At 49.4% G+C, this 25,572-nt stretch overlaps 1 protein-coding gene across 1 annotated transcript in view; it reads right to left on the reverse strand.

Moving 5' to 3' along the window:
- The window catches only part of nudc (nudC nuclear distribution protein), a 31,250-nt gene that overhangs the window by 5,018 nt on the left and 660 nt on the right, over positions 1–25,572 (reverse strand). The window contains exons 2-8 of the mRNA XM_072500975.1: positions 24,548–24,625; positions 24,164–24,370; positions 18,675–18,761; positions 17,153–17,272; positions 15,586–15,780; positions 15,058–15,141; positions 5,304–5,422 (exon numbers count right to left, since the gene is read on the reverse strand). Of these exons, the coding sequence (XP_072357076.1) occupies positions 5,304–5,422; positions 15,058–15,141; positions 15,586–15,780; positions 17,153–17,272; positions 18,675–18,761; positions 24,164–24,370; positions 24,548–24,625 (890 nt within the window). The remainder of the gene's footprint in view (positions 1–5,303; positions 5,423–15,057; positions 15,142–15,585; positions 15,781–17,152; positions 17,273–18,674; positions 18,762–24,163; positions 24,371–24,547; positions 24,626–25,572) is intronic.

A 25,572-nucleotide genomic window follows, 5' to 3' on the forward strand; every position in this document is an offset into this window, starting at 1 on the left:
TGCCAACGCGAACAACAATGGAGACAGCGGGCATCCCTGTCTTGTTCCCCTATATAATCGGAAATACTCCGATCTATGTCGACCTGTAACTACGCTTCTAACCCAGCTAATAAACCCGTTCCCAAACCCAAACCTCCTTAACACTTCCCATAAATACTCCCACTCCACCCTATCAAATGCCTTCTCTGCGTCCATTGCCGCCACTATCTCTGCCTCCCCCTCCACTGGGGGCATCATTATCACCCCTAATAGTCGTCGCACGTTAACATTCAGTTGTCTCCCTTTAACGAACCCTGTCTGGTCTTCGTGCACCACCCCCGGGACACAGTCCTCTATCCTCGATGCCAGTACCTTTGCCAGCAATTTGGCGTCCACGTTCAATAGTGAAATAGGTCTATAGGACCCGCACTGCAACGGATCTTTGTCTCTCTTCAAAATTAGCGATATCGTCGCCTCCGACATCGTCGGGGGTAGATTGGCCTCATTGAACGTCCTCGCCATCAACGGGGCCAACAAGTCCACATATTTTCTGTAATATTCCACCGGGAACCCGTCTGGCCCCGGGGCCTTCCCTGCTTGCATGCTTCCCAGTCCCTTAATAACCTCGTCCACCTCAATCGGCGCCCCCAGGCCTGCCACCTCCTGCTCCTCCACTTTCGGGAACCTCAATTGGTCCAGGAACTGCCGCATCCCCTCCTCTCCCTCTGGGGGTTGAGACCTATACAGTTCCTCATAGAAGGTCTTGAACACCTCATTTATCTTTCCTGCCCTTCACACCGTGTCTCTCCTTTCATCTCTAATTCCTCCTATCTCCCTCGCTGCTGCCCTCTTTCGCAATTGATGAGCCAACAGGCGACTAGCCTTTTCCCCATATTCATACCTCCTCCCCTGTGCCTTCCTCCACAGTACCTCCGCCTTTCTGGTGGTCAGAAGGTCAAACTCCATCTGGAGTCGTCTCCTCTCCCTGTACAATTCCTCCTCCGGGGCCTCTGCAAATTCCCTGTCCACCCTTAAAATCTCCCCCAGTAATCTTTCCCTTTCCTTGGCCTCCGTTTTCCTTTTGTGGGCCCCAATAGAGATCAGCTCTCCTCTGACCACCGCTTTTAATGCTTCCCAGACCACTCCCACAAAGACCTCGCCGTCGTCATTGACCTCCAGGTATCTCTCAATACACCCCCGCACTCTTGCACACACTCCCTCATCCGCCATCAGTCCCACATCTAATCGCCAGAGTGTTCTCTGCTCCCTGTCCTCTCCTACTTCCAGGTCCACCCAATGTGGGGCATGATCCGAAACCGCTATGGCTGAGTATTCAGCTTCTTCCACCCTAGAGATCAACGACCTTCCCAACACAAAAAAATCTATCCGGGAGTACACTTTATGGACATGGGAGAAGAAGGAAAACTCATTAGCCCTAGGTCTAAGAAATCGCCATGGATCCACTCCCCCCATTTGGTCCATAAACCCCTTAAGTACCTTGGCTGCTGCCGGCCTTCTTCCGGTCCTTGAGCTGGATCTATCTAGCCCCGGGTCCAGCACCGTATTAAAGTCCCCTCCTAAAATCAAGTTTCCTGCCTCCAGGTCCGGTATACACCCCAGCATCCGTCTCATGAATCCGGCATCGTCCCAATTTGGGGCATACACATTAACCAACACGACCTCCATTCCCTCCAGCCTACCACTCACCATTACATATCTACCTCCGCTATCTGCTACGATGTTCTTTGCTTCAAATGCTACCAGTTTCCCCACCAATATGGCCACCCCTCTGTTCTTTGCGTCCAGTCCTGAGTGGAACTCCTATCCCACCCATCCTTTCCTTAGCCTAACTTGGTCCGCCACCTTTAGGTGCGTCTCTTGGAGCATAACCACGTCTGCCCTTAGTCCTTTCAAATGCGCGAGCACTCGGGCCCTTTTTATCGGTCCGTTCAGGCCTCTCACGTTCCACGTGATCAGCCTCACTAGGGGGCTACCTGCCTCCCTCCCGTGTCGACTAGCCATCACCTTCTCTAGGCCAGCCCCATATCCCGCCTCCGCGCTCCCGCTCGCTCCCCCAGCGTCGCACACCATCCCCGCCCACCCACTCTTTAGCCATTTCCTTTTGGATTTCCGCAGCAGCAACCCAGTTGTCCCCCTCCCCCCTCCGCTAGATCCCTATCTAGCATGATTGCTCCCCCCATATCACTTCCGTAAGTCAACTGACTTCAACTGACCCCGGCTACTCCTGCTCACTCCTCGACCCCCCCCCCCCCCCCCCCCCCCCCCCCCGTGTGGGGGAACTCCCATCCGCCTTGCGCCTGTCTTCCCGCCTTATTCTTTCTGGCGCGGGAACATCCCTTTACCTGACCCGCCTCTTATGGCGCAGCTCCCTTTCCCCTCCCCCCCCTCCTTCCCCATTCTCCGACTATGTCCCGTCTTTCCCCCCTCACCGGCGCCCACATTTCCCCAATGTCTCCCCCCTTCCCTGTTTACTTCTCAATTAACTTCCACTGTAACATTAACAAAAACAATAACAATAACATTTCCTGCAGCATCAGTCCCTCAGTTCCGGTCCAATTTCTCTTCTTTGATGAAGGACCATGCTTCCTCCGCCGTCTCGAAATAATAGTGTCTCTCCTGATACGTGACCCATAGTCTTGCCGGCTGCAACATCCCAAACTTCACCTTCCTTTTATGCAACACCTCTTTGGCTCGGTTGAAGCTCGCCCTCCTTCTCGCCACCTCCGCACTCCAATCCTGGTATATCCGTACCACAGCATTCTCCCATCTGCTACGCCGCACCTTTTTAGCCCATCTCAGGACCTCTTCTCTATCCTTAAGGCGGTAAAATCGCACGATTATCGCCCTCGGTGGTTCTCCCGCTTTTGGTCTTCTCGCCGGAATCCGATTTGCCCACTCCACCTCCATGGGGCCCGCAGGGGCCTCAGCACCCATCAGTGAGCTCAGCATCTTACTTGCGGACTCTCCACAGTCCACTCCTTCCACACCCTCAGGGAGACCTAGTATCCAAAGGTTCTTCCTTCGCGCTCCGTTTTCTAGGGCCTCGATCCTTTCAGTACACTTTTTATGAAGTGCCTCGTGCGTCTGAGTCTTAACCGCCAGGCCCAGGATCTCGTCCTCAATATCTGTCACCTTCTGCTCCACCACGCGGAGCTCTGTCTCCTGGGTCTTTAGTGTCTCCTTGAGCCCCTCAATTGCCTGTAGCATCGGGGTCAGCACCTCCCTCTTCAGCAGCTCCACGCACCGTCTCACGATTTCATCCTGCTCTGGCCCCCATGTCGCCTGCGCTTTCTCCGCCGCCATCTTGTACTTCTCTCTTTCTGACCCTTTGGTCGACAATTCCTCGCGCTGCAGCCGCCGCCGCCGGTTTTTTCCTCCTTCGTTTGGGGGGGGGACTCCCTTCTCACACAACCCACACCGGGTTGCGTCGTCGAAAAATTCCCCGTTGGGGCTCTTAAAAGAGCCCGAAGGTCCGTCGGAGCTGGAGCCGCCGAAGCGTGCGGCTAGCTAGGCATCACCGCAACCGGAAGTCCCTTCAGTGGCCTTGATGAGATCTTTTCACAGTTGTTCCCTCTGCTGCTAGAATTCACCTTTGATACAGGCCCTCAGGTCAGCTTGCAGCTTTAAGCTTGCCCTTCCCCGCCTGCATGCTGGAAGAGGCCCTGTTTATCCTGCAGTTGCAGCCAAATATTTTCCTGTTTCTGCCGTGTCTCGCAACCAAGAGACATACCCTTCGGGTGAATGCTGCAGCCTTCTTCCCACACCGGGAAATGCCAAACAAATGCCGTGGGGGCCCTGTAAAAGAGCCCAAAAGTCCGTTCCAAGCAGGAGCTACCGAATATGCGACCTAGCTCTGCATAGCCGCACCCGGAAGTCGCAACATAAGATTTTGTTAAGACAAATGACTTTATCATACAAGTAAGCTTTGGGAATGTCTTAGCGCAGGGAGAAAGGGGAAAGGAGAGTTTTAAGGGAGGAATTGCAGAGTTTCGGGCCGAGCCAGCAGAGCTGCCAAGAGGTGGTGTGATTAACATGAAGGATGCACAAGGTTCCTGACCTCAGGGAGCAGGGTAGAGGTTCTGGTCGACGGACTAGAGAAGGGTAGAAGATGAGGAAGGCAGAGGTTATGGATGGTTTTGAAAACAAGGAAAATACTATAATGGTGGCTTTGCCAGACTAGCGACTTACAGAACCTGTAAAACAGTGAGAGCCATGGCCACATTTTCGAAAGACATTTAGTAAGGTAACATGCAAGAAGTTCACCGGAGGAAGGAGCTGCGCTCTAAAAGCTAGTGATTCGAAACAAACCTGTTGGACTTTAATCTGGTGTTGTAAGACTGCTTACTGTGCCCACCCTAGTCCAATGCCAGCATCTCCACATCATGCAAGAAGTTGTTAGACAATATGGGATTGAGGGTAATGTATTAGAATGGATTTAAGATAGCATTTACAAAAGAAATGTAACTGGGGCAGCACGGTAGCACACTGGTTAGCACAGTTGCTTCACAGCTCCAGGGTCCCAGGTTTGATTCACGGTTTGGGTCACTGTCTGAGCGGAGTCTGCACGTTCTCCCTCTGCCTGTGTGGGTTTCCTCCCACAGTCCAACGATGTGCAGGTTAGGTGGGTTGGCCATGCTAATTTGCCCTTAGAATCCTTTCCAGATGAGGAGATTAAAAAAGATAAGGTTTTTCGTTATTACTGGTGACACACATCCATGTTTGCTTGAAAATGCATTTGCATTTCACATGTGGATGGAAAAGAAATAGTGGGAACATTGTTACAGCCAATGCAATTAGCCATAATTCTTCACAATCCAGCAAGCATTCAGGTTTTCACTATTACGCTACCATGTCTGCACTGCGCTCTCAAGCTCGACAGCATCCACAAACATCCAGCTCATTCATTACTATAAACACAAGTGACCAGATCAACATTTTCCAGCCCAGAGATGAGCAAACCCCACACATTCCCAGAAGCTCCCCCATCCAGGAAGACACCACAACCCTAGGTTCGCCAGCACAACACAACGTATCCCATGCTCATCAGAAAGCTGTTTTAATCCACATGTGCTGATCCCTCAAGCAGCATCAGGATTCACAAAGTGTGGACTTTCGTTCCCATTCCGAACTAGCCCAGGTTACCTCTCCCCATTAACAGAGTCCAGCCATCACCCTCCCACAGTCCCACTTCTTCTGCAGGAAGAATTTCCCCTGGCTACATTGAGTCAGACTGGTTACGCCAGCCAGTACAATAGATCTTTATCAAATACAATAGACTGTCATTGCTGCAATGGAGGACTTACTTTTTCAGTATGTCTTGTTTCTTCTGTTCCTCTGAAGTGGGAAGTCCCATGGCTTTCTGCCGTTGGTCGTACATCATCTTCTCTACCATGCTCCGTGTCTCACCATCCAAGTCTGATAACTAAGGGGACAGAGCGCAAGCGGTTTTTCAACAGGTCTCCACTCGTTACTATTAAGTTACAATCATCAGAAATTACTGCTTATTTTGATAGTAAAGTAAGTCTAAAATGGATGATCAAGAATGCACAGGTTGTGCGAACAAGTCAGATAATCTGTTTGCAATTTAACCAACATAAGAGGAGGGAAAGGGTGTTTAAAACATTATAGTATGTCACCAGTCCGATTAACCAGACTGATTGTTTATACTTTAGAAGGGCCATATGCTGCATCCTGAATTGCATCACACTTCTTGCTTTTCCAAGGATAATAAATTGGGATCTCATGAAAGGAGGCGAGGTGGTCGAAGCTGTCAACAGTAAAATGAGGCCACGGTCTGAGTATCTGAGAGCATGAGTGGGAGAACACAAGGCTGGAGCAGATTGCATGAGGCTGTGGAAAGATCTCGGTATACAAATGAGGGCAAACAGTTTAAAATTTGAATTTATGGAGGACAAGAAACCACTGCAGATCAATAAGGACAGAAACACAGAAAATAGGACCAGGATGCTATTCGGCCCTTCGAGCCTGCTCCGCAATTAATTATGATTATGGCAGAGGACACCCCAAAAGGCAGTCGGATGTACTCGTGCAGTCTTGTGTATTTATTGTAACGTGTTTGCAGGAAGCCGCATCCAACTCAAGCTGCAAGTAAGTGTGGCTCATGTCAAGCTTAGTGAATGAACATCCACCCACCAGCTTAATGTAAAGATCTTCAACATGGGGCATGGGGGATCCAACCTTGAAGCTGTATTCATGGTAGGTTTATAGTCCCCGCATAACCGGGTTGTCTGCTCTGGTTTTAACACCGGCACCACTAGCGCTGCTCAGTCTGCGAAATGAACGTGCCTCATAATACCTAGATTTTCCCGTTTTTCTAACAATGCATAGGGGACTGGGCATGCCTGGAACAAACCATGTTGGGCTCCTGGGTCGACAAGAATGTGAGCTAAGACCCCTTTTATGTTCCCAGTCCGGGTTGAAACACTTTGGGGTTCTTGCCCAACACACAAGACCCCATCTGGAGGATGCGCTGCCAATTTAGCTGTAAATGGCTCAACCAATCACAGCCCAAAAAACTGGGGCCTTGTTCCTGGACCACAATAAGCGGGAGGCGAACATACAGCACCAAAGTCATGGTGGGACCTGCAATGTCCAATGGCTCACCAAGGTGGCCTATTTAGCCTTGGTATCAGTTAGGTCCAAATTCTGTATTCTTTGTTTAATGTGATCAAATGTACTCTGCTCCACTGGCGCCGTGCCAGTGTCCAGTTCCATGTCCAGTAAATACCCATGATGCGGAGATGCCGGCGTTGGACTGGGGTGAGCACAGTAAGAAGTTTTACAACACCAGGTTAAAGTCCAACAGGTTTGTTTCGAATCACAAGCTTTCGGAGCACTGCTCCTTCCTCAGGTGAATGAAGAGGTGGGTTTCAGAAACATATATGTAGACAAAATCCATATATAGCAAATACCCGTTCACCTGCACCGTAATCCTTATGGGGCCATCTGAGGCGCCACCATGCAATTTAACTGCATGCAGTTATCCTCTTCAGGCTTATCCAGGTGGAAGGTACGGGCTTTAGGCTGAGGCCTACCTCTACCGGGGCGCCTGGATTGCTGGTCGAACTGTAGTCTGCGCTCTCGCCCCGCCCCGCAAAGACCCGGCTCATCCTTAGTGGACTCTAGGGAGGTTTCCTGTCAGAACACCTCAACCTTTGCTGCACTAGGTCCAGGGCAATGTAGCGGCGTTTACTTCCATGTTTTGTATTTCCTGAGCCCAGGTAGGCTTACATTAACACTGCAATGAAGTTACTGTGAAAATCCCCTAGTCGCCACACTACGGCACCTGTTCGGGTACACTGAGGGAGAATTCAGAATGTCCAATTCACTTAACAAGTACGTCTTTCGGGACTTGTGGCAGGAAACCGGAGCGCCCGGAGGAAACCCATGTAGACACGGGGAGAACGTGCAGACTCTGCAGTGACAGTGACCCAAGCCGGGAATTGAACTCGGGTCCCTGGTGCTTTGAAGTAACAGTGCTACCAACTGTGCTACCTTGCCGCCCTAGCTCTTGGGGCTAAATGGATCAAGGGATATGGGGGGGGGGGGGGGGGGAAGAGGCGGGATCAGAGTACTGAACTTGATGATCAGCCATGATCATAATGAATGGCGGAACAGTCTCAAAGGGCCGAATGGCCTCCTGCTTCTATTTTCTACGTTTCTATAGAATCTTGGAAGATGACCACCAATACATCCACTATTTCTGGGGCCACTTCCTTAAGTACTTGGGGTGTAGATTATCAGGCCTGGGAATTTATCAGCCTTTAATCCCAATGTCCGTACTAATCCGGATATCTTTCAGTTCCTCCCTCTCACTAAACCCTGTGTTCCCTCTGGTCCTCCTTTGTGAACACAGAAATAAAGTATGTATTTAGTTGGTCAGCCATTTCTTTGTTCCCCATTATAAATTTCCCCATTTCTGACTGTAAGGGACCTACATTTGTCTTCACCAATCTTTTTCTCCTCACGTACTTATAGAATTTTTAGAGTCAGTTTTTATATTCCCCGAAGCACTCATACTCTATTTTCCCCTTCTTAATCAATCCTTTGGTGCCATTTTGCTGAATTCTAAATTGCTCCCAATCCTCAGGTCTGATGTTTTTTCTGACCAATTTGTATGCCTCTTCCTTGGCTCTAATACTATCTCTAATTTTGCTTGTAAGTAATCGGTTGGACACCTTTCCTGTTTTACTTTTGTGCCAGACAGGAATAAACAATTGTTGAACCCACACGCTCTTTGAATGTTTGCCATTGCCTATCCACCGTCATCCCTTTAAGTAAAATTTCCCAATCCATCTCATAACTCGATTCTCATATCATCGCAGTTTCCTTAATTAAGATTCAGGACCCGAGACTCAGAATCAACTACATTGTTCTTCATCTTGAATTCTATCATATTATGGTTGCTTATCCTCAAGGGGGAGGAAATTTTGATTCTGCCAAGACACCATGAAGAAATGATCACCATTTCTTTATTCTAGATTAAAGATTGTGTGTTAATCTCTTGAGGTCCTGCAGAGGCTCAAAGAAAAATAAATACTGAACCCAAAACAGGAATATTAAGAAAAGACCAAAACCTCAGCCAAGAGAGGGGTTTTAAAGGTGGGTCTTAAGAAACAGGAGTAGAAGGCAGCATGCGGCGCAGTGGTTAGCACTGGGACTGCGGCACTGAGGACCCAGATTCGAATCCCGGCACAGGTCACTGTCCGTGTGGCGTTTGCACATTCTCCCCATATCTGCGTGGGATTCACCCCCACAACCCAAAGATGTGCAGGTTAGGTGGATTGGCCACGCTAAATTGCCCCTTAATTGGAAAGAAAAAATAATTGGGTACTCTAAATTTAAAAAAAAAAGAAACAGGAGTAGGTAGAGTTTTCGGAAGGGAAGTGTGAAGTGGTGCCATGGTTAGCACTTCAGCCTCATGGCGCCGAGGTCCCAGGTTCGATCCCGGCTCTGGGTCACTGTCCGTGTGGAGTTTGCACATTCTCCCAGTGTTTGCGTGGGTTTCGTCCCCGCAACCCAAAGATGTGCAAGGTAGGTGGATTGAACACGATAAATTGCCCCTTAATTGGAAAAAATGAATTGGGTACGCTAAATATTTTTTTTTAAAGTGTGAAGTCTAGCCGGTTGAAGACACACTACTAATGGTGGGGGTGGCAGGATACAGGTGGTGGAAGATGTGCAAGAGAAACAGAGTTTGAAAAAGATGTGAGGGCATGGAGGGATTTAAGCACAAGGATGAAATGGGTATTTTTCATTTGGCAGGGCTGAAAGCCAAGGCATGCAAGGTTGATGGGCAAGCTGGACCTGGTGCAGGACCATAGGCAGGCATTCCAAATGCAGAAACCGTTAAAAATCCATAGGAATTGGTAAAACTGTCCATTTGCAATACTGCCCTTGGAAGCTAACCTTGTTTTTTTATTCAAAGGATTTGGGTGTCACTGCTAGGCCCACATTTATTGACCATCCCTAATTGCCCTCGGGAAGGTAGTGTGGAGAGCCTACAATCGCTGCTGTCCATGTGTGCAGGTACAATCACTCTACTGTTAGGGAGGGAGTTCCAGGAATTTGACCAGCAAGTGAAACAATGGTGACATAATTCCAAGTCAGGATAGTGTGTGGCTTAGAGGGGAACTTTCTGCTGGTGGTGTTCCCATTCATCAGCTACACTTGAACTTCTAGGTGCAGGAAGTCACAGATTTGGAAGATGCTATTGAAGGAACCTTGGAGAGTTGCTGCAATGCATCTTGTAGCTAGTACACACTGCTGCTCCTGTGCATCAGGGGTGGCTGTGGTGCTAATCAAGTGAGCTGCTTTTTATGCACTGCTGCCTCACGGCGCCGAGGATCTGGGCTCAATCCTGACCGCGGGTCACTCTTCATGTGGAGTTTACAAGAGTCTCACCCCCACAACCCACAAAGATGTCCAGGGTAGGTGGATTGGCCATGCTAAATTGCCCCTTATTTGGAAAAAAAGAATTGCGCACTCTAAAAAAAATGTTTTAAATCAAGTGAGCTGCTTTGATCTGGACGGTGTCGAGCTTTTACAAAAAATAAATTTAGAGTACCCAATTTGTTTTTCCAATTAAGGGGCAAATTAGCGTGGTCAATTCAACACTCTACACATCTTTGGGTTGTGGGGTGAGATCCATGCACACATGGGGAGAATGTGAAAACTCCACACAGACAGTGACCTGGGGCGGGGATCAAACCAGGGTCGTCAGAGCCGTGAGGCAGCAGTGCGAACCACTGCGCCACCGTGCCGCCCCCTAGGTGTCAAGATTCTTGAATGTTCTTGGTGCAGCATTAATCCAGGTGAGTGCAGAGTATTCCATCACACTCCTGCCCTGTGCCTTGTAAATGGTAGTCAGACTTTGGGGAGTCAGGAAGGGAGTTACTTGCCACAGAATTCCCAGCCTCTGACCTGCTCTTGAAGCCACATTTGTCCTGTTCAGTTGCTGATCAATGGTACCCCAGGATGTTGATAGTGGAGGATTCAGCAATGGTTATACCATTGAATGTCAAGGGAAGGTGGTCAGATTGTCTCTTGTTGGAGATGATCAGCTGGCATGTATGTAGCATGAATGCCACTTATCAGCCCAAGTCTGAATGTTTTCCAGGTCTTGCTGCATGAGGGTTTAGAGTCGGTATCTGAGACATTTTGAATGTTACTGTACATGGGGGACAGCATGTAAATAACAAAAGGTTGGGGGGAAAGAGGGGGGCGAATGCAGGGCAATGACAGAAAGAGTCTGAGATGATTGTGAGGGGATGGAGATGCACTGGTTACAATGAAAATGAAATGAAATGAAAATCGCTTATTGTCACAAGTAGGCTTCAAATGAAGTTACTGTGAAAAGCCCCTAGTCGCCACATTCCGGCGCCTGTTCGGGGACAAGCTGGAATGGAACTAGACATGGGCAATCCCCCTAAAGCGTTATGAAAAAGGCCTCAAAGTTAAAGCTGTTGCATCTGCTGCAAACGGGACCGTCTGCTTCTCGTTATCAGTCAATGACTTAATTTCAATCAGTGTCATTGTAAATCATGCCTCTGCTACAAAGCTCTCATCTTTGGTATGTTTGTGTTTCCTGGCTGAGAGGAAACACAGTGGGTGGGATTTTCCGGTCTCGCAGCCCAAGGACTGAAAATTCCCACCAAGGTCAACGGATCTTTAAATGGTCCGCCAAGTTTTCAGACCCACCCAAGATGATTTCCATGGTGGTGAAACTGGAAAATTCATCTCAGTGACTATGCCTTTGAAATCCAGAAAGCAATGCATCCCAATTGGGGGAGTTAATTATTTGTATTGATTCAGTGCAGCAGAGAGTAAATGATTGTGAGGTCAGACAGTTTTCATATTGCAGAAAACCTGATGAGGAACAAATCCGTTTAAAATTATTGCGCTCACCCAACAAACACGGCCTCTCCAGACTTCCAGTGGCGGCATGTAGGTGGAGGTCACATGTTGGGTGGCTCCTGCTAGAACTTTTGTTTTTTTAGCCCTTCGCACCAGGTTTTTGGGGAGAATTTGATTCGATTATCTGTTTGAAAGTCTAAGGCGACCAACGGATGTCAAAAACCCAGAAAAAGAATCCGGGGGAAAAGGGGGAAGAGCGAAAGTCCGCCGGCGACTTTGGTGGGGAATTCAGCGGGAGGAAAGATAGCGGGAGCAGGCTCGCCAAGTGGGGCCGTGCCCATTACGGTGGATACGCTGGCCGAAGTGATGGCAAGGGTGTTTGAGCAGCTATTTTCGAAGCACTTTGACAAGCATCGTCAGGAAATGATCGCCTTGCTCAAATAGTGGATGGATAAGACTCTTGCCCCGATGAAGGTGGCTCTGTCAAAGACGTCGACGATAGTATGGGAGCAAGGAGAGGTGTTGAAAGAGATGGAGGAGACATTGTTGCAGCACAGCGACCAGTTCACCTCGATGGGCGAGGAGCTGCGGAGGGTGGTGGAGAGTAACAAAGCGGAGGACCTGGAGAACAGGTCACAAAGGCAGAATCTAAGGATTGTGGGATTGTTTTGGGGCTGGAGGACTTGGCGGAGATGTTAGCAAAGTTGTTGGGGGTGGAGGAGACCCCATCTCTACAAATTGGACAAGGCTCACAGGTCGTTCTGGCGGAAACCCAGGGCAAATGGGCCACCATGAGCTGTGATAGTATGTTTCCATAGCTACCAGATGAAGGAAAAGGTGCTGAGACGGGCGAAGCTGAAACAAGAGACGAGATGGGACGGCGGTGGTATTCAGATATACCAGGATCTCATGGTAGAGTTGGCGAGAAGGCCTTTGGAAGGGCAAAGGCAATGTTGTATAAAAGCAACGTGAGGTTTGTGGTGGTCTACCTGGCAAAGCTGAGCGTCACACATAACTCTTAAGGACTACTACTTTGAGATGGCGGCTGAGGTGGAGGAGTTTGTGATGGCTGAATGACTGGGATGGAAAGGAGTTTGGACTTTGCTTGTGTTAAACCTTTTCCCCCCTATTTTTTCTTGTTTCCTATTTTTCTTCTGGCAGGTTGTGTTTGGCAAGGGATGATTTGGGGATTTAGTTCGGGTTTGAGGGAATACTGTGTTGGGAGTTTGGAAGGTCTGGGTGATGGGGGCCTTTGTGTTTTTTTTCTCTATGTCGGGGAGGGGGCTCTGGCAGGGCAGGGGGACCGGTGAAGTGAGCAAGAGTCTTCTTGCATTTGAAGAGTGTGAAGGCCGACATGGTGAGGCTTCAGAAGGGCTGGGTGATTCAGGTGTTCCACTCAGGCTTTGATAGTAGTGCCCGGGGTAGCAATACCGGTGGGTAAGAGGGTGAGGTTCCAGATGGAGAAGGTGGTGGCTGACCAGGGGGTAGGTACGTAATAGTAATGGATGCTTTGAAGGGGAGGGAAGAGAGAGAGAGAGAGAGAGAGGGGGGTAGAGAGGTGTTGGCTGCTTTTATGAGGGAGATGGGTGGGGCGGACCAGTGGAGATTTTTGCACCGGTGAGATAGGGAGTATTAGTCTTTTTCGTCAGTACACGATGTGTATTCCAGGATTGACTTTTTTGTCATAGGGAAGGCGCTGATGGACGGGGTGAGGAAGGCAGATTGTTCTGCTATTGTTATCTCAGACCATGCTCCACATTGGGCGGATGTGGTCCTGGAGAAGGGACTGGCACAGAGGCCTGCATGGAGGGTGGACGGCGGTTGTTGACAGACCCAAATATTTATACCAAAATGGAAATTGTTTTAGAGGATTGTGTAGGGTTTAATAACAGGGTGGTTTTGCGGTCAGTGGCGTGGGATGTGTTGAAAGCAGGAGTGAGGGGTGAGGTCTTGTTTAAGGCTCAGGTGGACAGAGAGGAGCAGCAATGGTTGGCAGAGGAAATTTTGGAGGTGGATGGAAGGTATACGGAGGACCCCTTGTGGTGATGAGGAAGGAGTAACAGGCGAGGACCTTCTGTTCACGGAAAGGCGGTTCGATAGCTGAGGCGGTCGAGGGGGGCGGCGTACAAGTGTGGGGAGAAGGCCTGCCGCATGTTGGCGGGCCAGCTCCGCTGGTAGGCGGCTGCGAGAGATGGTTTGGGTCTGGGATGGGACAGGTGGTGGCACCAAAGCAGGTGAATAAGGCATTTGAGGAGTTATAGAAAGATTTATAAGTCAGAGCCTCTGGAGATGGAGTCAGATATGCGGGAGTTTCTGGGACAGTTGGAGTGTTCCAAGTAGGAGAGGACAGGGTTAGAGGACCCAGTGTGGGTGGCGATAGGAAAGATGCAGGCAGATAAGCTGTCGGGGCTGGACGGTTTCCCGGTGGAGTTATATAAAAAGTTTAGAGATAAGCTGGCGCTGCTATTAGTGGAGATGTTTGAAGCCACAGTGGCTAAGGGGGCACTGCCAGAGACAATGGGGCAGGCATCCATTTCACTATTGCTGAAGAAGGACAAGGACCCGGTGGAGTGTGGGTCATATAGGCCAATATCTCTGTTGAATGTGGACGCCAAGATTCTGGTGATGGTGCTGGTGCTCAGGCTGGAGGAGTGCCCCCAAAGGTGATTAGGGAGGACCAGACGGGGTTCGTAAAGGGCAGACAGTTGTTGTCAAATGTACGGTGTCTGTTGAATGTGGTCCTTTCTCCGGCAGAGGGGAGGATGTTGGAGGTGATGGTGGCGCTGGATGTGGAAAACGCATTTGATCGTGTGGAGTGGAGCTATTTGTTTGCGGTGTTGGAGAGATCTAGGATTGGGCCCAGGTTTTTGGCGTGGGGGAAATTGTTGTATAAGGATCCGGTGGCGTGTGCGCGCACAAATGAGATGAATTCAGGGTATTTTCCTTTGCATAATGCAGCGAGGCAGGGGGGCCCCTCTTCTGTTTGCACTGGCAATGGAGCCCGTGGCCATTGTGCTGAGGTGTTCGGATGAATGGAGGAGGATAGCGGGGGTGGGGTGGGGCATAGTATGTCCCTGTATGCTAATGATCTGTTGCTGTATATCTCCAACCCTGGCTCTTCAGTGGGGGATATAATGCGACTGCTTAGGGGATTTGGGGCTTTTCAGGTCTCAAGTTAAATTTGGGAAAAAGTGTGTTCCGTGGTGCCTTCTCCAGGAGCGGTGTTGCCATTTCGGGTGGCAACAACCATTTTAGATATCTGGGAGTGCAGGTGGCTCCGGATTGGGCTCGGCTCTGTGAATTGAACTTCACAAGTCTGGTGGGCAGGATCAAGGCGGATTTATTGAGGTGGGATCGCCTTCCCCTCTTGTTGGGAGGCCGGGTGCAGGCGGTTAAAATGAATATCTTGCCGGGTGTTGGGGTTTTATGTTGGTTTTACTTTGTAGTGTTAGGTGTTTTGCCCGGGTTCGATCCCAGTCCTGGGTCACTGCCCGTGTGGAGTTTGCACATTCCCCTCATGCCTGCATGGGTCTCACCCCCATAACCCAAAGATGTGCAGGATAGGTGGATTGGCCATGCTTAATTGGAAAGAAAATAGAATTGGGTACACTAAATGTATAAAATAAACCACTGCCTCTCCAAATGACGAGAGTTGCAGAGTATAGAAATGGAAACACTCACTTTTGAATTCTCGGGGTTAATTTTTTTGGTATTGAGCTCAGGATCTGTTGTCACTACTTTGCTCCACCATTCCATTTTATTGATCTGAAATTAGAAAATATAAATCCTCACAGATGCTGATGCAGTTCACAAACAAATACAGCAAGAGCACAACTAAACTGGAGTTCCCCAGAGATCCCGTGGGCACAGAAAGTCACCCAGCCACCACAGACTGCAAATTCTGGTTAACCTTCACCCAAAACCCAGTGCAGCCCTCACCCAGGCTGAGAATTTTAGAAAAACCCTTACCCACAGGCCAGTGTAATCCTCATCTATAGTCGGAAAACGCCAGGTTAACTCAAGCCTCCAGCCCCAATGTAAACCTCAACCACAGAGTGGAGGTCCATATGGATTGTCGCCCCATACAGGGACAGACCTCATTCCCCATGTCCACAGCTGTGGAGTAAGTTTAGAGCCAGGACACGGGAATGCTCAGAGTGGCCGGGATACGATTGTGGTTTCCCTCTACCCAGTTTGATGCCAGCTCACCTTCTCTAGATGTATGTTAATGCTTTTTCCATCCTCCAGAAGCCATGAGCTTTCCTCCACCTTCACATCATTGAACATCTCACCATCGAACACAGGAGGATGGCCTTTCAGACCCACTTTCAAGTGGCGTCTTTGGATCTCCACAATGAGGTCACGACTCTTCAATCTGAAGTTAGCTTGGAATGGAACCAGGAGCTGGGAACATAACATAAGAAAGTATTGTATTTTTTAAAGTATCATAAAATGGCTATTCACCACAATGAGTTACTCCATCCAATGACTTTACCCTACACCGCACCCAAAATCCATCCATTTCCCCTTCAAATCCTTCAGGGTTGCAACAGTACTTACTGGAGAGTAGAATCCTAATACTGAGTTCCATAACCTGTGGGTCGCAACCCTCAATGGGGTCATTGGGGTCACATTTGGGTTGCAAGCTGAGCCGCTCTGAGTCAGCAATGGTGGTGACTTTGAAGAAGGGGCCACCCAGTCTGGAGGCTCTAGTGAGGAAGCCCTGGACCCACTGGATCGATGCTGTCAAACAGCAGGGGGCAGACTGTGGGCCCAAAGCACCCTTCAACATCAGAAACTACTTTGTGGTGAGTGCAAGTGGGCCTGGGATATTTTTTGCACTGACCTGGTGCAGCTCGAGACAAGGGTAACTCAACCACTGACTATAGGACAAACTGGGAGGTCACATGGCTGAGCCGTGAAGTCGAGTGAGTGCTTCAAACTCTATATTTCTGCTTCTGTCTCCTGTTTCCAGTTTTACAGCTCCTGTACCCCAGAATAGCAACTCAGTTTCTCAGGCACTGGCGACAGGAAAGGAGATAGGGGCTGGTGAAAGAGGAAGTGGGGGGGCGGGGGGAAATGCTGACTGAATGGTGAGGACAGGGATTGGGAAGAGGCATGGGTTGGGGGGGGGGGGGGGTTGGAGAGCGAAGGACTGAGTACAATCTGTGGGGATGGGAGGAGTAGGGGCTTCACTGAGTCTTCTGAAACCGGGGAAATGGAGAGCTTGGCTGAAATCTACATGAATATATAATATAACATTTTTACAGAGTACTTAAAAAACCCAGGTTTTCATACTTATTTGTTGACCTATAATACAAAGCTTAATAATTACATGCTGAATGTTATTATGCTGCTTTATTGCTGTTTTGCTGGGGGCATGTTAACGTTCAAGTGTTAAAATGGAGTCACATTGGAAAATAGCTTGAGAAGCAATGCTCTAATATACAAATCAGCTAAATGTAAAATTATCCTGGATTATATTTTTTCCACTTTATAATAACATGGCCAACTCGTACCACCAAAACGTACTTCCTTATTTTCCATAAGACCATAAGACATAGGAGCAGAATTAGGCCACTCGGCCCATCGAGTCTGCTCCGCCATTCAATCATGGCTGATATTTTCTCAACCCCATTCTCCTGCCTTCTCCCCATTTTCACCGTGAAGATTTCTCCTCTATTGAAGCCATTATATTTGTTGCATCATTTCCTACCCCAGCCTGGACCTACAAGCACTGTGGCACTGTGAACAGATCAGTGCAAATGACACTTACATCCACCTCAGAGAGGGTTTGGGTCCACCGATAGTTTGGCAGATCGGCACCGTTTCCAGCATTGGGCTTCAGCTTCCCTTTATCCTTCTCATCCTCTTCACCATCGGACTCGGACTCTGCCTACAGGAATGTGGGGATCACAAAGAGGACTGTCAGAATACAGGGCAGATGACTTCCAGTGGCAGCCATGGAGAGAGTGGTTACACATTTGGTGGCTCCCGCTCAGGTGCATTTTTTCAGTCTTTCCCCGCATGAAGGATGTAGTATTTGAGGGCAAAGGGTGCAGGAGTGCCCAGGGACAGTAATACTCCTCTAGTGTGGCTGGTGCATGGATCAGCGGATCAGGAACGCTACGAGAAAGAAAGAGCAATTGGAGCAGGGGAGTTATCATGGTGCGGCACAGGCAAAGATGGTGGGAGGGAGAGGCGTTGCCCACCCAGTGATCAATGGAGCAGCTGGTGGAGTTCATGAATGACAAGTTCCAGCAGCAAAGGAAAGCGACCCTGGAAGACCTGGCTCAGGTGGTAGAGCCGTTGAGAACTGCAGCATTATAAACGTTATTTCTCACAATGTGTATGAGGCGTTTCACAACCATGTGCATGGCCGTTAGACAGAACAGTTGTTATTTTTTCAAAATACAGTTAGAGTACCCAATTCTTTATTTTCCAATTAACGGGCAATTTAGCATGGCCAATCCACCTACCCTGCACATCTTTTGGGTTGTGGGGGTGAGATCCACGCAGACACGGGGATAATGTCCAAACTGCACACAGACAGTGACCCGGGGCCAGGTTCGAACCCGGGCCCTCGGCGCCGTGAGGCAGCAGTGCTAACCACTGCCATGCTGTCCCTTTGAATGGAACATTTTTAAAGATTTAAAATCTAAATTTTACGGTGGAACGAAGTTAGAGGTATAGGCTGATGAAGCCTGGCATTCACTTCATGAACAGTCTCTAAATTGAGTAAAGGATGCCCAATGTCAACATTTTCCTCAGTTTGTCTGTGATAAATGCCTTGAGAGAGGAGTTTACAAGAAGCAGATTTCCACAAAGACTTTGCTTTTACAGAGATATAAATAGGAGTTAAAATGCTTAAGCAGGCCATTCAGTCCAACCAGTACATTCTTGTGTTCATCCCCACATGGGCAAATAGTCCAAAATTACATTTACCCACCATGTCCCCAAGTCCATTCAATACTTTTCCCATTATCCTCTTGTCCGTTTTAATCTGGAATATTGACACAATTTATGCCTCAATCACTAACCCTACAAGTAAATCATACAACCTGTTCAGTAACTTATGTTGTGAAGAGTGCTGCACCATGTAATTGAAAAGTTTGCGACCTGGGCCCACACAATAGAGAGGGACCAATTGGGTGACACTAAGTGGCGACAAGGGAAAACAAATTCAACAGAAAAATAAATTAAGCTAGAATTTGTGGATATTAAATCTGCCTCTTTTCCCAAATTTCATTAAATGAACTTTCTTCTTCCCACTCCACACAGACCCAATTGTACATTACCTGTTTTGTTTCTGTTTTTTCTGAGTTCCCTTCCCCATTGGCAGTGATTCCATCACCATCACTTTCCGGTTTCTTGTGTTCCTTTTTCTAGATGAAAAATGCAATAGTAAATGTTCTCATCATAGCATACCTGGCCAGTTATTAACCTCAAATTTCGCAGTGTGCAGTAAGGCAGGTATAAGGGCGGCATGGTGGCGCAGTGGTTAGCACTGCTGCCTCACGGCACAAAGGACCCGGGTTCGATCCCGACCCTGTCCGTGTGGAGTCTACACATTCTCCCCATGTCTGCATGAATCTCACCCACACAACCAAAGATGTGCAGGGTAGGTGGATTGCCATGCTAAATTTCCCCTTAATTGGAAAATAAAATGAATTGGATATTCTAAATTTATTTTTTAAAAACACTGCAATTAAGTTACTGTGACAATGCCCTTAGAAACCTGCTACACTATAATGGTTAATGATAAATATAAGACAGCCAGGGGACTTCCGATGTCGGGGATGATGTGCTGAGCGGACGCATGAACGGTGGCTCTTCACCTGAGAATTTGGATTTAGGCACTTTAAACTCAAAATAGCTTACTAGAATCGGGAATAAATACCCCTTTGCCCTCCTCCAACAACATCAAAACTAGTCATGCCAGGGGATGAAAAGAAGGAAAAGGCAACAAAAGCCTGGAGAGGCGAACCGAGGAGACGGCAAGCACACAGGGCGGTGAAGCCTCGGCCACACCCGAACGAGAGGGACCACCAGGCCGCGCACTGAGCTCCCCCGCCCCGGCAAGCAGATGGGAGGGAATTCCTTATGAAGGAACTCAAGGAGGCCATTAAAGCCAATACGAGGGCAACAGTCAAGGTTACGGTGGCGAAGACGCTGATCACCATGCAGGCAGCCCTGGAAAAGGCGGAGAGGCAGCTGGAGACTCAGGGGGCAACCATAAGGGAGCTGGAGAAGGCCTCAAAGGACCAGAGCAACCGGATACTGCACTGGAATTGAAGGTGGCAAGGTTGGTGGCTACACAAGGGACTCGAAAGGGGAAAATCAAAGATCAGGAGGACCAATCGCAGCGTCAGAACCTACCCACATTGGGTCTACCAGAGGGAACCAAGGGGAGGAGCACCATAGAATATATGGCCCAGATGCTGGGCAACCTGGTGGGGAGAGACAGCTTCCCCAAGCCACCATATAGACAGAGCCCACAGGTCACTCTGGCCAAAGCCTAGGGCTGGGGAACAGCCAAAGACCATAATTTCAAGATTACACCAGTATCGTTACCGGGAAAGAATCCTAAACTGGGCCAGGCAGACAAGGTCCTGCAACCGGGAGGGACACCCGATCAGGATTTATCAGGACATTGGGGTGGACCTGACCAAACACCGGGCGAAATTCAGTACAGCCAAAGCAGCCCTGTATAAAAACATGGTGAAATCTGGAATGCTGTACCCAGCCAAGCTCTGGGTCACCTTCCCGGGCAGGGGGCATTACTTCACCACACCGGCGGATGTAGACGAATTTGTTCATAAACATGGGCTGGGAAGACAGCAGCAGAGTCAGTGATGAAGTGGACACCAGGCGGGTTGGGACTGTGAAAGACTATTTGCACGTGACTGCACTGCCTCGGTTTGAATGTGAAAGATAAGGTTCAGAAAGGAGGCGACGAGAGCAGCTGAGGCCTCCCTGCTTGCATCGCCACCACACCATCCATCACCTCCCACAGCACAATTGGGGCCCCAGGCCCTTAACCAGCCCCTCCTCCACTTTGGTAAAGTCCAACCCATCCAGGAATCGCCACATCCCTTCATCCCCGGCCGGGTGCTCCGACTCGGACAGGCTCTTATAAAAAAGGCCTCGAACACCGCCCCTCTGGGCCCATCACCACTGTACCCTTATAATCTCTAACTCTACCAATCTCCCACATCACCTCCCGCTTTCTCACCTGGTGGGGGAGCATCCTTTTCCCCGTACTTATACACTGCCCCTCTGCAGCTTCCCCGTAGAAACTAGACCAAACTCCATCTGCAGTCTCTGCCTCTTCTTCAATATCTCCTGTCCACTCTCAAAATCTCATCCACTGGGGCAGCACGGTGGCGCAGTGGTTAGCACTGCTGCCTCACGGCGCCGAGGTCCCAGGTTCGATCCCGGCTCTGGGTCACTGTCCGTGTGGAGTTTGCACATTATCCCCGTATATCTGTGGGATTCGCCCCCACAACCCAAAAGATGTACAGGGTAGGTGGATTGGCCACGCTAAACTGCCCCTTAATTGGGAAAAATGAATTGGATACTCTAAATGTTTTTTTTTTATTTTTTTAAATCTTATCCACCAGCTTTGTCCTTTCCTCCCGCTCCACCTTCTCCCTGTGTGCCCAAATTGATATAAACGTCCCCCCCATGACTACAGCCTCGAGTGCTTCCCACGTGTTGAGTGCCTCCCACATGTCGGAAACCACAATCACTGGCCATCCCTGCCAGCAGGGTCTTGTCCAACACAAAAAGTCAATCCGGGAGTACACCCGGTGCACATGGGAGAAGTATGAAAAAACTCGATCGTCCTCGGCCTCTCACAACTCCACCCCCCCCCCCCCCCCAATGCATCCCATAAACTCCCTCGCCACTTCCGACACCCGCAACAAATTGGGACTCGATCGGACCAAGCTCAGATCTATGACAATGTTATATCAACCGATGCAAGTCCAAGCCCGGAATCTTACCCAGCACCCGCCTCATAAAATCGAAGGACAGAGGACTCAATGGCCCGGTGAAAAGATCCAGAGTCTTCGCCCACATGAAAAGTATGAAGGACAATATAGTCTTCCTCCAAGAAGCGCATCTGCAGGTAAGAAAGGGATGAGTGGGACAGACCTACCATCCTTGCTATGGGACATGAGCTGGGGGGGGGGGGGGGGGGGTCATAATGCTCAGTAAGAAGATGGTATTTACGGCGACAAGGACGGTTATGGACTCAGGAGGACGGTACATCATGGTCAGTGGTGTTTTTTTTTTTTAAATAAATTTAATTTTTGCCAATTAAGGGGCAATTTAGTGTGGCCAATCCACCTAATCTACACATTTCTGGGTGTGGGGATGAAACGCACGCAGACACGGGGAGAATGTGCAAACTCCACACAGACAGTGACCCAGGGCCGGGATTGACCCGGGTCCTCAGCGCCGTATGCAGCAGTGCTAATCACTGTGCTGCCCTACCCCACGACTCTGAAGTTCTGCCTCCTCAAACGATTCCCAAGACCGTCGACCTTGGCCTTCAACCTCTTGTTCTCGTCAGCCACCATCGTTATTTCAGTTTCTGGGTAAACTTTTGGGTCTCCTTCTTGAAATAAAAAAATGAAATGAAAATTGTTTATTGTCACAAGTAGGCTTCAAATGAAGTTACTGTGAAAAGCCCCTAGTCGCCACATTCCGGCACCTGTTCGGGGAGGCTGGTACGGGAATTGAACCATGCTGCTGGCCTGCCTTGGTCTGCTTTCAAAGCCAGCGATTTAGCCCTGTGCTAAACCAGCCCCTAGCTTCTTCAGCATCATGTCAGCCATTTTTAACATTGATCTGGAGCCTTGTCCTTTGGTGGCCATTTTCAGGGTATCGGACTCGCTGGGGTTGCAGATGGGGTGAAGGCGGATGTTCTCGCCTTTGCCTAGTTGATTGCTCGGAGGCGGGTTCTGCTGGGATGGAGATCTCTTACTTTGCCCGGTGCCTCGGTCTGGCTGGGTGACCTCATGGAATTTTTGGATCTGGAGAAGCTCATGTACACTGTCAGGGAGTTGGTTGAAGGGTTCCAACTGAGGCAGAGCCTATTAATTTCCTACTTTACAGAATTAGTCACCATTTGGGGGAAGGGGTTACATCGTTGGGGGAAAGTGTTCTCTGGAGTGGGATTTATATGGTCGGTTGTGGTTTTTTATATTGCATTATGCAACATCTATTTTCTATGTTGATACTGTGTTGATATTATGTTATATATGAACATTTATAATGGGGTGGCACAGTGGTATACACTGCTGCCTTACAGCCTCGAGGACCCGGGTTCAATCCCGGCCATGGGTCACTGACCGTGTGGAGTTTGCACATTATCCCAGTGTCTGCATGGGTCACACCCCCACAACCCAAAGATGTGCAGAGTAGATGTTTGGAAAATAAGTCAATGACCTCAAAGCTTGGGGGGGGGGGGGATTTCCATGCCCCCATCCCATGCATGTTTCTCAGCAGCAGGTGGCCCACCGTTTGCCAAATCTTCTGCTGCCATTGCTGTCAGTGGGATTTCCCATTGAATCCGCCCCACACTACCGAGAAACCCGCAGCAGGGATTCACTGTCGGCAGGACTGGAAGATCCACTGGCGAGAACGGTCAGAAAATCCCCCCCCCATTAACTCAACTTCTCTCTCCACATATCCTGCCAGGCCCTGTTGAGTATTTACAACATTTTGTTTTTATATCTAATTTTAAGTTTATGCCCCTTGTTCCCAACTCCCCCACCAAAGAAAATAGTTTCTATCTACTCTACCGATTTCTTTGTTAAGTCTAAACACCACAATTTTATCATTTTAAACTCCGAGGCTAAATTCTAAAGCCTAGTCTAATCAACCTGTCCTCAAAATTAAACTCTTAGTCCTGGTATAATCATGAATCCATGCTGCACTCCCTCCAGCGCCAAAATATTCTTTCTGAACTTTAGTACGCAGAATTGAATGCAGTACTCAAAACGGTGTCTATCAAGGACTTTATATAACTGTAAAAGAACATCCACCCCTTGCATTCAGCCTCTTTCACATAAAGACCAACATTCTTTTTTGCCTTTTTGATAAATTTGTATAAGTCCACCAGAATTAATGATTTCTGCATTTGAAGCCTTTAATCAATCGGCTCCTCCAGGGTTCCCAACTTCTCACTATTTAAAAACTACTCCGATCTATCCTTCTTACATCCAATGTAGAGGTCATAACACTCTCTCACATTGAGCTCCATTTGCTATAGTTTTGCCCACTCACCTAATCTATCAATTCTGCTGCTTATGGGCAGCACGGGGAGCAGTGGTTAGCACTGCAGCCTTACGGCGCCGAGGTCCCAGGTTCGATCCCGGCTCTGGGTCACTGTCCGTGTGGAGTTTGCACATTCTCCCCATGTTTGAGTGGGCTTCTCCCCCACAACCCAAAGATGTGCAGGGTAGGTGGATTGGCCTCGCTAAATTTTGGAAAAATAAATTGGGTACTCTGAATTAATTTTTTTTTTTTTTTAATTCTGCTGCTTACACTGCCAACTAACTGGCTGTCAGCAAATTTAGGTACACTGAAAGGCCCCTGTACAGATCCTTAGGCGGCAGGACAACTCACATCCTGCTGATATGATTATATTCACATCAATTATCCTTACCTTAACTGTCTCATACTCCCTAAAGAATTCCCAATCACAGCCAATAGGTTGTCCTTAATTCCATGATCCAATTCTTAGCTGTGATCAGCCAGCAGATGCTGCACTTACCTGGTCGATCTCCTTCTGCAATTTTTCTGCCTCCTCATCAGTCAGCTCTTTGATTTTTGGCTGTTTCGAATCTGGCTCAGATTTCTCCTCCTCAGTGAGCTTTGCCCTTTCCAATTTATCTTTTCTCTCTGCTTCCATTTTCACCTCCTTCTCCATCTGAACTTGTATCGCTAATTTATGGTGGCTTTTGAACGTCTCGGTCACCAACTGTGGAAAATGTATGACCAGAATCAGTTAAATGGGATTACACCATTAGTACACTTCAGAGAAACTGGCAGTTCCACAGGGACATCCATATTCAAATTAATTTGAGACATGAAGATGCAGCAGGGTCCCCATACTGAGAGAGATGGAGGTATAATGGAAACCCCCCGCTGTACTCACTTTGTTAGCTGCTCCCTGCTCTCCACCAGTGAAAAAGTCGGTCTTCCGCCTCAGAAAACTGAAGAACGTATCCACGAGCTGGAATAGAAATTGAATGCTTTTATTCAGACCCGTTGAGGTTGACAGGTCACCCAGCATCAGCTGAGGGAGTGGCAGGGCAGAGGGAGGGGGGGGGGGGGGAGGGGGAGGGGGGGCGGGAGGTGTAATCTATGCCCAGGCCAGGCGCAGGTGGGGGAAAGGGGGAAATCTACCACAGGGATGGGGGGGGGATCTATGCCTGGGCCGGGGACAGGTTGGGGGGAATCTACATCCAGGCCAGGGAAAGGTAGGGTGGGGGAAGTCTACACCAGGGACTTTTGGGGGGGGGGGGGGGAGAAGAGAGAGAGAGAATCTGTGCCTCGGCCGGGAAGGGGTGAGATCTACGCCCAAGCCGGAGAAGGAGTGAGATCTACGCCCAGGCCGGGGTGAGATCTACGCCAAGGCCGGGGAAGAGGTGAGATCTACGTCCAGGCCGAGGATTTGCAATCTATGCCCAGACTGGGGACGTGGGGGGAGGGGATGAAATCTACACCCGGAAATTCATGCCCAGGCCACCCAGGGATGGGGTGTCTGCAGCCTGGCCGAGGTGCGGGCGTCTGCACCCGTGCCGGGGAGGGGTGCAGTGGGGAGTCAGCGCCCGTGCCGGGAAGGGGGCATCTGCGTTCTGGCTGGGGAGGTCTGCGCCCAGGCCGGGGAGGGCTAGGGGTGCCTGTGCCGAGGCGGGCTGCGCCTGCGCCAAGGCCAGGGTAGACCAGGGGCAACTGCGCCCTGGCGTTTGCGTCTGGGCCAGGCAGGATCTGGGGTGGCCTGCGCCCGGGAGAGCTCAGAGCGTCTGCGCCGGGGCCAGTGGCGTCTGCGCCTTGGCCGCAGAGAGCAGGGGGCATCTGTGCCAGGGCAGACTGGGGGCATTTGCAGCCAGGCAGGGGAGGATTGGAGCATCTACGCCCAGGCCTGGGAGGCATGGGGGCATTACACCCAGGACAGGG

The sequence above is a fragment of the Scyliorhinus torazame genome, chromosome 1, assembly GCF_047496885.1.
Source record: "Scyliorhinus torazame isolate Kashiwa2021f chromosome 1, sScyTor2.1, whole genome shotgun sequence".
Classification (NCBI taxonomy): domain Eukaryota; kingdom Metazoa; phylum Chordata; class Chondrichthyes; order Carcharhiniformes; family Scyliorhinidae; genus Scyliorhinus; species Scyliorhinus torazame.